Consider the following 14,169-nt stretch of genomic DNA (forward strand, 5'->3'; position numbering starts at 1 on the left):
TTGGTTGGTTGGTTGGTTTTTTTAGACAGTATTTTCACTCTCTAGCTGGCCTAAAATTCATTATGTGGCCAACAAGTTTGTAGCCCATTCAAAATTTTCAGTTCTTCATATGTGATATCAAAGTAGAAATGGCGACACTAAAATGAAAAAGTTTTAAGTGGAAACAGAAGTGAGGGATGGAGGAAATGAGGAGTTGGAGGCACACTTAACCAGAGTGAAGGATGTATGAAAAGGTCAGGGAACTTCATAAGCTAATTTTAAAATATAAGAAAAAATAGGAATGTCTTTATGTGCATTCTAATTGCAATTTCTGAACCTCTGATAATTAACTGGTTCAGACTACCAAAACAAAGTGGCACAAACTGTGTGGTAAACAATGAATTTGGGCTAACAAGATGGCTCAACAGGTAAAGGCACATGAAGCCTGAAGCACTGAGCTAGATGCCCAGGGCCCACATGTGGAAACAGAGAACCCGCTTCCTTAAGTTGTCTCTGACCTCATGGCATATACTCACGCCCACTCAATTCTTCTCAGTAACGTTTTAAATCAAAACTTAAATTGCTTTTTGCTTTTCTGACACTTCATTCATGTTTCTGTACTGTTTAGAGTCTCTACTGTGTTCAGAAAGCACACTGTTTCACAGAAGTTATCACATGCTTTCTGTATACAACCATAAAGCTCAGAAATGCTCATCTATAAGCAAATGTTTTGGTGACTCTCTGAGCCAGGTTAGGTATATCTTGGGTTGGTCCCTTGAATCTGTCCTCCTTATACTCCAGGGATTAAGTACAGCAAAGCAATGGCCGAGGCAAGAGAACATAGGCAGCACAGATATGTTTCAAGTCTCTGACTGTATCATTTATCCTAATGACTCACAAAAGCAAAGGCCCCAACCCAAGAGTAGTAAATACATTTATCCCACTTAAAGAAGGGGAAGGGATAGTTTTGAATATTCATTACTGATCCAAAAACATGACCAAAAAATAAAAAAACAAAAAAATAAAACCTGACAACGACTTAAAAGAGAAGTGTGTACAGCTTGTGGCACAAGCGATACAGCCCTGCAAAGTGGGGAGATACACAGACAAGGTAGGGAGCATGGTAGCAAACGGCTCCACAGTGGGAAAGCCTGTGGCTCGGACTCCTCACTTCATATCTCAGTTAAACGTCTGCTCAGCTGTCTTTCTCCAGTTCCATTTTTATTCGCCTCAAATCTCAATCTGAGCTGATAGGATGGTCTGACCAGAATAAATTGTCCTACTATATTCATCCTCGAGGGACACGCTCTAACAGACATACTCAAAGGCTTATCCCTCTAACGATCTACTCATTTGTTAATCTAATCAAGTTGACAATCAAAATTAACCAACATGGCATCTAAACGATTGTGTTCGTGTATCTATTGAGAAATCTCAACCTGAAACCTCTCTCATATTTTTATTTATTTATTTATTTATTTATTTAAATGCCCTTCCTGAGATAGCAAAGCAATGCTCATTTTCCACAAGATTCATAATGATTCTGTTTTATTATTTATACAGCACTAGACACTGGAAAGAAGCCCTCTTGCTCACACTGTCCCCAGCAGAATTCACTACTAAAAGGGTAATTGACAGCTGCTCATTCACACCTAGTCTTGAAGTAATTCTGGAATACAAGTTCCCCCATTTGTCTACTGCCCCTGTGCTGAAGAGAAGTAGAAATGCCTGAGTCTCTGGCCATCCCGAAGCATCACACATAAAGATGCCTTTGTTGTTGTTCAAAGAGCACAAGACTTGCCAGACTTCCTCCCCAGCCTGTCCTAGTTGCAATGCTCTCCTGGCGTACAACTGGATGAAAAGGCATAAATGTGTGTATTTCAGCAGATAGTGCTTGAAAGACTTTCTGAAAAAAAAAAAAAAAATCTTACACTTCTGTGTAGGAATGCGAGAAGGACAACCATTAAGTGCAGCTACTGTAAACTGCGATGATCTACTATCTTAAGAGCTAGCCTTACTCCACTCCTGGTCTACACTGACTTAATGGCTTTCCTGAGCCCAGCTAGACTGCTAAACATAGGGCTGTGCTATAATCCTCCAGGAATCAAAGCAGAGTTTTTTTCCTTGAAACGCTCCTGAGATATTCCAGAACACATTTGCTAAAGCTGAGGAGACCATACTAAATCTTGTAACTCCAGTTCATATAGCTCGGTATTTTTATCATTGCTGACCTCACTGGTCAATTGAAGAAGTTCATTCCCACTTCCTTCTAAGAGTACAAAGGGACCCTGAGCCATATGTAACAGGCCCACAGGAGATATTTCTTCATATCCTTACAGAGGAGAGCCAGGGCAAATATACAATGACTGAGAAAACTTTGATGTTAGCCTCTCTAAATATGCCATATTTGCTATTATAAAACCACCTAAGAGTTCAGAGACAGGACATGACACAATAAGGAAAGTAAATCATGATATTCTGGAACACAAAGAATGTTTCTTCAAATACCGTTACTGCCACAAGACCCTGGAGCAGAGGAGCTCCTTAACCAACCTCATCTTCCCTTTCTCCTTGTTACGCTGCACCACCCGGCTGGTGGATTTGATATACAGATGCCGGTGCAGTTCCTCTATGAGAACCAAGTGCAGGTTCATCTTCTTGCTGTGAAGTTCCAGCCTGAGGTCACTGAGTCCTTCCACTTGAAGCAGCGGTCCCTCCAGAGACTCCACTGCTGACACCTGAAAGGGCAAAGAAAGCCAAGTTAAGCACAACTAAAGAGTCCTGCAGAACCATAGAAAAGAAAGAGTGGTTTTCAAGGTACTACCTAAAGAGAGTTCATGGGAACTGTGTGTGCAGTATCAAACTGCAGTGTAACTTGTGGATTAACCTAGTCTGGCCCTTTAGGATTTGCTAAGATAAAGAGTACTATTTCCAGACACGTTGAGGTCTAAAGACACATGTATCAATTCATATTTTCACTATAATCTCAAATCAACTTCTTTTGGTGGGGAGGCTGTTGTTTGGTTTGGGTTGTTTATTTTGAGACAGGCTCTCACTATGTGGCCCTCGGTAGCTTCAAAATCACACTCCTCTTGCCTCAGACTTCCTAGCACTGAACCACCACCACACTGGCTTAAATCAACTTTTAATCAAAGTTACTCTCTGAAACTAAGACTCAACCAAGGTACATGCATGAACATTTAGACAGCCTTATTTTCAGGGTGCTCATGAGCCACACAGCGCTCTGTTGGGTAAGGTCATAAAGAACCAAGTTGTCTTCCTTGTTTTCACGTTCACATGCATATGGAGGCAAAGGCACTTGTGCATGCATACTACAGGTGGGAAGTAATAGCCATGACCTCTTGATAGCCATTCTGATTAAACAGAGGGGACTGAAATGGAGAACTGCAGACACAGTCCAAAGAACATGCTCCTAAGATGGCTTAAGAGATTTTAAAGACAAGAAGGACTGAATGAATCAAATAGTACAGAAATACCTACAATAGACAAAGAAGCTAAGGGTTCCAGAAAGTCAACAGTGATGAATTTTGAAAATCCAAGTGATAGCTGCAAGGGGGTAAGGAGCACATGTGGTGGGATCTCATTTCTTTGTATAAGTACAATTACTTCTCTATGAGGTAATAATCTTTTATATTTTAAAAGGGGAAAGGTAAAGGGAATATTCTAAGTATTATTACTTAGCAGTGGGGGAAAGGGTGAAGAGAGGAACTTGAAGGCTACAAGGGGAAAAGGAAAGATAAGAAAGAAAAACTAGGCAACTGCAAGCAATCCTGAAGGGAAAAAAAGCACAGCAGATCCCCGAGGAACCAAGGTCTATGGCTACTCCCAGCTTAGGCTGTCCTTCTAAATATTTCAGATCGATGTAGCCGAAGGCAACAGTGACACCATTTACAACACAGTGACATCATTAACCCTGATCGTGTATACAAACGTGATCCTAAAAATTAAATCATTCATAGAAAGCCAATATTTAATCAAAATCATGAAATGAGGCCAGTGGTGGTGGCAGCTCACACCTGTAATCCCAGCACTCAGGAAGCAGAGGCAAACAGATCTCTGTGAGTTCAAGTCAAGCCTGGTCTACAAAGCAAGTCCAGGGCAGCCAAAGCTACACAGAGAAATCCTATCTCAAAAAGAAGTCATGAAATGCATTGGTAATCAAAAACATGAATCATAGATGTACAGTCATCTGAGGAGTCATCGGGGAGTTAGGAGACAATGAACACAGAAAGCTCTGTGGCTGTCAAACACAAACCAGCACAAAATGACTTAAGAAGAACAAAAAGAAAGTGTGATAGCTCACCCATAAACACGTCACTTGTTTCGTGATGTGCTATAATCAAACGTCAGTAGCAAATAAGCTTCCTTAAGTTTAAAGCAAGAAAGAATCAAGGAGTGGAAGATTGACAAGCCGGGGGCCAGTTCCGCCCTCTGAAGCTTGCCCATCCGTTTTCACACTGAGTTGCGGCAGGCCCTGCTATGACAGCCCCTGGGCCCTGTGCAAGCTGCCAGTAATTCCAAATGGAAAGGCAGACTCGTAAAATGACCAAAGTGTCCCCAAGGAGGAAAAAGAACAACAAATTCATTTATACTCGTGCCCTAAAATGGATTTTAACTCAAGTCTCTAGTGAAGAAAAGAGGTGGCATTAACCTTCAGTGACATCTAGATCCAGAAAACAAAAAATAATTTGGCAAACCACTGGCCTTATCCCTTAAGGTAATTAAATCCAGCCAAAATACTTAAGCTTAAAACTTACCCACTGTATAGCCACACTTGACTTGCTTGTAGGAATTCGCATGAAGAGATTTAATTCATATCCTAAACCCAAAATTACATAACAATAACAGCTTCCAGAGCCACTCAATCAAAAGAATTTTTCAACTTCAGGTAAAACAACACTATGCCTGGCAAATAGTGTTCACAGAAGTTATTTTTAACAGTACCTACTTATTCTAAGGATAAAGAAAACTCAGAACAGATTTACATGGAGTTTCAATACAGCACTTGAGCAAGTGTTCTTCAGCATGTCACTGTCGTTATTTAAACAACAAGCTTTCTAACTATGTTTCCTGAAGGCAAATATAATTTTTATACAGATGCATATGCATGTGTACATAGACACCCACGAGATCAAGGGTAGTTACAGAACATGAAACTTTAAAACTCTCAACATAAAAGAGAATAAACGATATTCTCTGTGGTTATTTGAAATGGCATGGTCCCAGAGGTTCATATATTTCAATGTTTGGTCTCCAGTTAGTGGAACTGCTTAGGAAGGATTGGGTAAGTGTGGCCCTGTTGGAGGAGATGTGTCACTGGATTGAGAGGTTTCAAAAGCCTATGACAGGCTCAATCTCGATCTCTCTCTACCTGCAACTTGTGGATCAGATGCATGATATCAGCTACTTCTGCAATGCCATGCCTGCCTGCCTGCTGCCATGCTCCCTGGTATTCTGGGGTAATGTTGTGACAAGTCTGACTATGCTACTGTTTGCTGGAATATGGAAGATTTAGGGACTTTGGATTAGGTAAACAGCTAAATGCTCAATGTAGACTATGGAGGCCCAGCTCAAGAGGTTTCAGAGGAAAAGAATATTAAGAGACCATTCTTGTGATATTTTGGCAAAGAATCTGGCATCTTTTTGCCCTTGTCCTAAAAATCTGTTGGAGGCTAAATTTAAGAGTTTTAGATAATGGCTTTGGTAGAGGAAATTTCAAGATAGCCTAGTATTGACTGCGTCACATGACTATTAGTGATCAATCTTATACAAATACACAATGAAAAGAAGCAAGCAGGACAAAGACAAATACAAAATGTACAGTTTGAGGAGAAAAGAAGCACCAGAAAATGTATTTGTGAAGCAAATTATTATGCTCAAAAAGACAAGAAGTTTAAAGAAAAGCCTGATGCTAAATGAAATAAAGGGAGTGGTAAATCTCAGGGCAAGACCAACCTCGCTAGTCCTGAACCCTATGAAAGGAAGGAGTCTGAGGATTTCCTAGGCCTAAGCAACAAGGAAATCTTATGCAAATGATATTCAAGGAGAGTCCCAGGTTCCATCCCCAGCAAGCAGAAGCACTTAGCAGGTTTGGCCACAGTGGTTCTGGATTTAGAGACATGAAGGATATAGGAAATGGGTTGTGTAATTTTCCTCCCCAGTCAAGGAAAGCCACTGAGACCAGACCTGTGACAAGGGAGTCTCTGCCTGGAGCCCCAGAGAGACTATTTCTTGAGGCTGTGAAGACGAAAACCAGACTGCATTGGAGATTCCAAAATGTTGGAAGTGCCAGAGCTATAAGATAGCTGCCAAGGAGAACTGCACACAGGAAGTGGAACCAGCCCAAGAGAGAAAAATAATGTGTTGTAATCAACTAATCTAGAAGGCATAGGAGACTGGAAGAATGCTCAAAGAATTTGGAGTTTATCCTGCTGGATTTTAGTCTTGCTTTGGTGCAGTATTCCCTCTCTATGCTCCCTTTCCTCCTTTTCAGAATGCTAATGTGTAGTATGTGCCACTGTGTGTTAGAAGTATGTAAGTTGCTCTTTTTGTTTTGTTTTTTGTTCGTTTGGTTTTTCATGACAGGGTTTCTCTGTGTAGCTTTGACTGTCCTGGACTCACTTTGTAGGCCAGGCTGACCTCAAACTCACAGAGATCCACCTGCCTCTGCCTGCCAAGTGCTGGGATTAAAGGTGTGCGCCACCACCACCCGGCTGTAAATTGCTCTACTATTTTTATAGGGGGTTACAGTAACCCCCTATGAGATTGGCTTGAGTCTCAGAGTAGACTTTAGACTTTGAACTCCTGAAATAGTATTGAGACTGAAAGACTATGGAAACTTTTGGAGTTTAACTGAATGTAGTTTGCACTACGATATGACTACAAGCCTATGGCGGGGGGGGAGGGGGAGTACGAGTTTGAATGAGAAAGGCTCCATAAGCTTACATACTTGAATGCTTGCTTCCCAGTTAGTGGGACTATTGGGAAGTTGAACCATAGGCTGGAAATCTTCAGGAAATGGGTCTCTGAGAAAGTGAGCTGATTCAGATCACTTATCAAATAATACACCAATAAAGCAGTAACAGAAATTTAAGATACTGTTGGATTAGAAATACAATAACAAATTGGCTTTGGAAGGCTAGAATTATCAAAATCAGGTTTGTAAGTATGGCAGTCAACACTGAATAATGTTACAAATACATATTAAAAGTATAAAACTAGATAGACAATATTCAGAATGCAGATAATTAGCAAATATCTAAGCACCTCGTCACAGAACCGATCTTGTATAGTCATCAAGTAGTCCTGGGATTCCCTAACACACATCATTCCTTGAAGTTAGATTATTACATAATGAAAAAAATCAACTAAAAAGACTTTAATTTTTCCTACATTCCTATTTTTAAATAAACTTTGTAGTAAATAAAAAACGTTACTAACAGGAAGCTTTTTAAATAATTCTTTGGAGAATTTTGTATAATTTTTTTTATCATGTTCATCCTTCCATCTCTGAACTCATCTGATCTACCCCCATTTCCCTCCCACCCAACACTGTATCCTGTCCATCCTCTCCCCATCACCAAAGGCAATTCACAGGGCTCAAATATTCTTGAATGTATGGCCTACATCAGGGCTACACTCTTAGAGAAAACTGATGCTTCCTCTCCTAGCAGCTAAGAGTTGTTAGTAGCTCTTCCATTAGAGGTGGAACTTCATACCCAGCTCAGCTTTCATGCTGAGAATCTGTCTGGATTCGGCTTGCGAAGAGCTTGTATATAATGTCATAACCACTATGAGCTGATATGTGCAGCCTACTGGGGGCTTTTACCCCTACCTAACACAACGTCACTATTCTAGTCAACATGGTTAGAAACTGGTCATAACTATAGCAAACTGGTTAACAGTAATAAAAAAAATGTTTCCTTTAAGATGATAAGGATAAGCAGCATTTTTTAAATGTTTTAATAAATGATAATGAACAAAATAGCATGTCATTCTACATAGAATATTGTCAGGGAAAAAATATTTTAAAAAACATTTCTGTACCATATACAAACACAGGCAAAATGTATAATTATGAAACCAAAAATTCAAAAGCTTTTGCCTGATGGTGACATGTATGTCTTTGTAAGGAGAATGTAACTATAGCTATACCATCTCATGAAAATATTCTTAAGAACACTTTACTTAAGTACTTAAGTATCATAAAATATAAAAGTATATAAAATACTTAAATGCTAACTATCTTGGAAACAACTTGTCTCTAGGCCAACCCTGAATTTCTATACAATGTGACCCTGAGGTGACTGCTTGACTGCTATCTCTCTGCTTCTATAAACTAAGCTTGCTTGATGCACATGTTCAGAGCTGCTTTTCTGTACATGTCATACCTGTGGATTTTGCCCTCAAAAACTTGAACCAACTTGGTCATGGTGAATGATATCATTGATGTGTTCTTGGATTCGGTGTGATAATATTTTACTGAGTATTTTTGTATCAATGTTCATAAGAGAAATTAGTCTGAAATTCTCTTTCTTTGTTGGGTCTTTGTGTGGTTTAGCTATCCAGGTGACTGTGGCCTCATATAATGAGCTTGGTAACGTTCCTTCCATTCCTATTTTGTGAAACAGTTTGAAGAGTATTGGTATTAGCTCTTCTTTGAAGGTCTGGTAGAATTCTGCATGAAACCATCTGGCCCTGGCTATTTTTGGTTGGGAGACTTCTGATGACTGCTTCTATGTTCATAGCAGCTTTGCTCCTAATATCCAGAATCTGGAAACAACCTAGATGTCCTTCAACTGAAGAATGAATAAAGAAACTCTGGTTCATTTACACAATGGAATCCTACTCAGCTATTAAAAACAAGGAAAATTTTGAAATTTGCAGGCAAATGGACAGAACTAGAAATGATCCTCCTGAGTGAGGTGATCCAAACCCAGAAAGGCACGCATGATGTACACTCACTTATAAATGGATATTAGCCCAACACAGATGTCCTCTGAGAGACTCCACCCAGTGGGGGAATAATACAGATGCTGAGACTCATAGCCAGACTCTGGGCAGAGTGCTGAGAGTGGTAGGGAAGAGTGGGGAGATGGAAGGACCCAGAGGGTTCTGGAGCCTCACAAGGAGACAATCAAGGTTAGTAGATCTGGACTCAGTGGGGCCTGCACAAACTATTGAACCAACCAAGGGCAATGAATACAGTGAACCCGGACCCCCTTTTCAGATATAGCCAATGGACAACTCGTTCTCCATGGTTGTGGAGGGATTGGAGACTGCCTCTAACATGAACTCTGGTGTCCCCAATTGGTTCATTTCCCCTTGGCAGAGCGGCCTTGAGCGAACACAGAGGAGGGTGATGCAGGCTATCTGGATGAGACCTGACAGGCTCTGGTCATATGGTGGGAGTGGAGGTCCCCTTCAGTCACAGATGTAGGGGAGGCAACCAGGACAGAAGAGGGAGGAAGGGTGGTAATGGGAAGATACAAGCCATGTGAGGAGATAACAACTGGGATATAATCTGAATAAACTGTAAGAATTTTTTTTAATAAAAAAAAAACTTGAAACAACTGTAAGTCAAGGCTGCTTCCTGCTAATCTGCTTGGGACAGTCTAGAAAGAAGGTAATAAAAACTCCACTCAATTTATTCAAGTCTCTCTCAGTTTTTCTCCTCAAGCACCCATAACAAGGATCTGCCATGACCATTTGTTTCTTCCTACATTTTATTTCTCAATTTGATGTTAGTAACTATTTCCAAAAGAAATTAGGATATAAGCCAAAAAAGCAAACAAAAAGCAGGAGGCTTCAATTTCACTCCCCTGGATGGCCCCTACTCCCAAATATGGACCTGAAGGGCTTGGAAGCTGATGGCCGCCACAGACAAGGACTCCAGACCCCCTGTGGAGATGCCCTGATTCAGACCAAGACTCCTATTTCTGTCTGTTTCCAAATACGTCTACTTTGCTACAGTTAATTTGCAAAATTTTAAATATTTATCAGACAGAAACTAAGAAAAGCAAGTAAATGAAGCTTTAAAGATAACAGTTTCAGGTATTACTGCTTTCATGGGTCATAATGATTAAATGTTGACTAATTAGCATGTTTCAACCCATGAAAATTGTCAGACTCACAGTTGGTAGAAACAAAGAACAATCTTGCTGTTCTAAAACCAAACATGCAAACAAAGTAAAAGAACATAGCAAAGCAATTGTTATCCAAAAAAGGATAATCAGAACTCAAACCAGTCTAGCAGGCTCACCAAGGGCTACCATTATCCCTGAGTGGTGGCTGGGTGTCCCCAAGTGCTCACTGGTGTGACTGGGACTCACAATCTGTGGTGACTGCTCATCCACAACGGGGGGGCAGAAGTTTGAGGCAATATGAGTCCTTGCCAGGACTAATTTTGATAAAATAATTTTTTTTTAATTCCAACAATTAAGTTATTTACACCAGACTCTAACAGAGTTTAGAGCCAAAATGGAGGGGTCCTCACTCATGTGGGACTAAGACTGAAAAAAAGATTACAAAGACTCTCTTAAAACCACAATCTTGCACATGAGTCACATCAACTTTATACAAAAAAGACACTTTTGCTTAGCCACCTGTCCAGCTACAGCCTGTTTACAGACTTGAGCTGATACTTGCCTGGTTAGTGACCCTTGGGGCCAAAGATAATAATTTTGAAACAATTTTGATAAGCTTCTGAGTTTAACTTTGAAAAGGTCTAGTATTTGTCTCCATGAATGTGCCTGTGATTTGTCATAGCATGTGCAGCCAGGAATAAATAAGCCCATCATTCCTGAATAAATTATTATTTTAGTCTGATAAGTCTAACATTCTAGGGGCAAGTCTGAAAGCTTTGCTGTATCTGAGACATCACAGTATTGTTGTAAAACACTGTGTCCTCTACAGAACTCTGAAGAGTATCCTTGTCCTAAAATCTGTACTAAGACCTCTCTTTAATGAATTCCCACTCTGCTAAACACATACACACACACACATACACACAACTTCCCACAATTCTATGTATTTAACTGCATCAGATGAATTAGGCACATTTTACTGTAATACCATAAGTAAGAGATGAAATGCAAAAAGTAAATTCATGTTCATAAGAATCTCCATTGCTGATGTAAACTCAATGATGTCAGCCACTTAACTTTTGTCTACACTACGACAGCTCAATGGTTACAACATCTAGACTACTCCACGAAGAAAATGTTAGGTAGGAGTAAAAAACAGTAAGGAGTGTATAGAAGAGAACAGAGGGAGTCTATTCAAGGCTCAGAGCAATAATGAGGCTTGGAAAAGGTTTAGCGATCTATAGGAAAAGCAATCTCTGAGGCTGGACTCCCTGGAGAAAGCAGACTTTTTGGTTCTATGTGGTTCTACACTGTCAGTGTCTGAAGGTCTCTGGCTATTGACAGTCGACTACTTAAGAGACTTCCCAAGATAGCTGCACCACAGAGCAAGGCCAAGTGCCTTGAGCAAGAACATCTTTTCCCCCATACTCCCCAGCCTCTATGCTAATCAACAATAATCGGGTCAGACAATCAAAACTGCCCATTCTTAGACCAGGCTGATAACATACCATCGATCTGGCCTATTCAGGGCCCACCTCCTTCAGGAAGCCCAATACCTACAATGCAGACTCAGCATGCTCTCATCATTACAAACAGGATGCTGTCTAGCTCCACTCTCCTTTCATTATTGCCAGGGTTATTGCATGTTTTTATTTAATAAACCTTCATCAGCTCAAATGAAGGGTTGTTATTAGCTGAGCTAACATCCAAATGATAATACTCCAGAGAGATATCAGTGCTCATTGGTGCATTAACAAAGAGAGAAGAAGAGCTGAGGTCAAGCACACCTCAAGTAAATGAGGTGATATTGGGTACTCAGGGCTTAATGCAATAGACTGCCGGAGAGATAATGGAATTTACAGAATAAAGCAAATAACATGAAGTCATTGATAAGTGAATGAAGGAAGGAGGGCCTGTAAGATAAAGTTATTGGCAAATAAAAAGCCACCTGTGACTTTCTTCTTTCGACTGTCTTCAAATCTATCTTAGAAAACAAAATTTCAAAGAGACCAAATGAGAATTTCAGTTTCATCAACGATCTCACTATATTACCATCATACAAAACAGACTCTTTTTAAAGCTATTCTTAAACATTCTTTGGACAATCCACTCCTTCTAAGCTTTTGTTTCTCTTTTGTCCTTCTGTCATCATGTATTCTGCCCCAAAGAACTCTCATATTTTATTAAAACTAAAGTGTTAGGTTTTTTTCTGTCTTGAAGCAGGGGCAACTGACAGTGTCTCAGCCCAGACGTCACAAAGTGACATTAGCGGAGAGATGAAATGTATGAGCCTTCTCTTACATGAGATCTTTGAAAGTTAACTAGGTGTCTGTCTTGATTTTACAGATGGAGAGGGAAAGTTATATTGTTTTCTTAAGCTTTATTTTCTTCCACATTCCAAAAGTAATGCATGTTTAATCGAGGAAACTTGAAAGACACAACAATTCACAAAGGAGAAATTCATTCATCAGAAATTATCTTAAGCATATGTTTTTTTTTCATTTTTAATAATTTAGGAACATTAATTAGTACATGATAAAATCTAAGAATGTGTTATGAATACCAGTTCATACTGTGAGTACATCATGAATGGCTTAAATAAATTCCCTTTCTGTAATTCACTGTAAGTGCCTTATTATCACAAATCTTACTGTGATAAATAGCTATATCCATAAAAAACATAGAAGCAGATACTCCTGAACATAGAATAGTTGAGAAATCTTCTGTAACATAAAATTCTACAAGTAGAATTCCAATCCCGAAGTTGTGAAGCATAAATAAATAAATCCTTACTTTCATCTAACATCTACGACAAAGAGCTATAAACTGCACACTGGAACGGGGGCGCTCTTCCTTGTTTGGACCCTGTGTTCCCTTCAATTCTCAACTCTCACCAGCACTCTTTGAAGACTACTCAAGTGTAAGTTTCTCTCCAAGCAGGACACTAAGAAAGGTATTCTCTTTTAACAAGTGTCCGCTTATTTATCCAGGTTTTTTTTTTTTTTTTTTTTTTTTTTTGGTTTTTTGTTTTGTTTTGTTTTGTTTTTTTGAGACAGGGTTTCTTTGTAACAGTCCTAGCTGTCCTGGCCTCACTTTTGTAGAGACCAGGCTGGCCTCGAACTCACAGCAATCCGCCTGCCTCCCAAGTGCTGGGATTAAAGGCGTGTGCCACCATACCCGGGCTTATCCAGGTTCTTATTTGTTTTTCTGGGACAAGAAAAAGTTTTAGAACAACTTGCCTATGAGTTGGCAAACCCAGTCAACTTCAGGAGTTTTCTGCATGTGGCCCTAAAGCCATTGGAAACGCTGAGCAGTCTGGCCAGCCCTTTACTAACATGCACTCTGAATATAGCATAAAAAGAAAAGGGCAGTTCCTATTAATAGCTAGGGAAACACAACTAATTTGAATCAGGATGAACCTCAGAGAAAACAGACTTTGGAGCAAGTTAATTCTAACCTGTGAAGCTACGTAAAAATTACTAAGCACTCTCAAACCATAATCAAGTTGAGACACAGACATTATCAACACAGGTTGCCATCATTTAAAGTGGCACAAAGATCTGGCTCACATCTGGCTAAAAGCCAACCAGTCAAATATCTATTCAATGAAACCCATAGGTGAAACTAAGACCAAAGTGTACCAGACGGCAACAAATAACTAGGTCATTGTTCTGGACCATTCCTCTTCTAAATCCAGGTGTGTAAACACTCATGTAGTCCCCTAGTGATACAGACTTCAGGAGAGAAATGCTGCTTGTTCAATGGAAACAAGTCCAGGCTACTGTCTGTTCTTTTTACTTTGCACTTGGTAATGATGATGACAATGACAGGGCCTATAGCATTTTAAATCTTTAAGTTGCTTTATGTTTGATAAAACACGCCTCACATGAAATATTTCACTTTTATTCTCATAACCATTCAATAATATTTATCATATTTATAGGTAATGACACTGAGAATCAGAAGCAGGAAGTGAGTCTCCACTCCAGGCTGGACACCCTGGGCACTTGCTGAGACCCTTTTTGCTTCCACTTTGTCACACTGAACAACAGCCACCATTTGACAACTGATAAAGTTGTACCCC

The 14,169-nt window shown here is 39.8% G+C and overlaps 1 protein-coding gene across 1 annotated transcript in view; it reads right to left on the minus strand.

The window, feature by feature from the left end:
* The window catches only part of Exoc4 (exocyst complex component 4), a 741,149-nt gene that overhangs the window by 677,403 nt on the left and 49,577 nt on the right, over nucleotides 1-14,169 (minus strand). The window contains exon 4 of the mRNA XM_051151762.1: nucleotides 2,533-2,717. Within this exon, the coding sequence (XP_051007719.1) occupies nucleotides 2,533-2,717 (185 nt within the window). The remainder of the gene's footprint in view (nucleotides 1-2,532; nucleotides 2,718-14,169) is intronic.

The sequence above is a fragment of the Acomys russatus genome, chromosome 10, assembly GCF_903995435.1.
Source record: "Acomys russatus chromosome 10, mAcoRus1.1, whole genome shotgun sequence".
NCBI classification, from domain to species: Eukaryota; Metazoa; Chordata; class Mammalia; order Rodentia; family Muridae; genus Acomys; species Acomys russatus.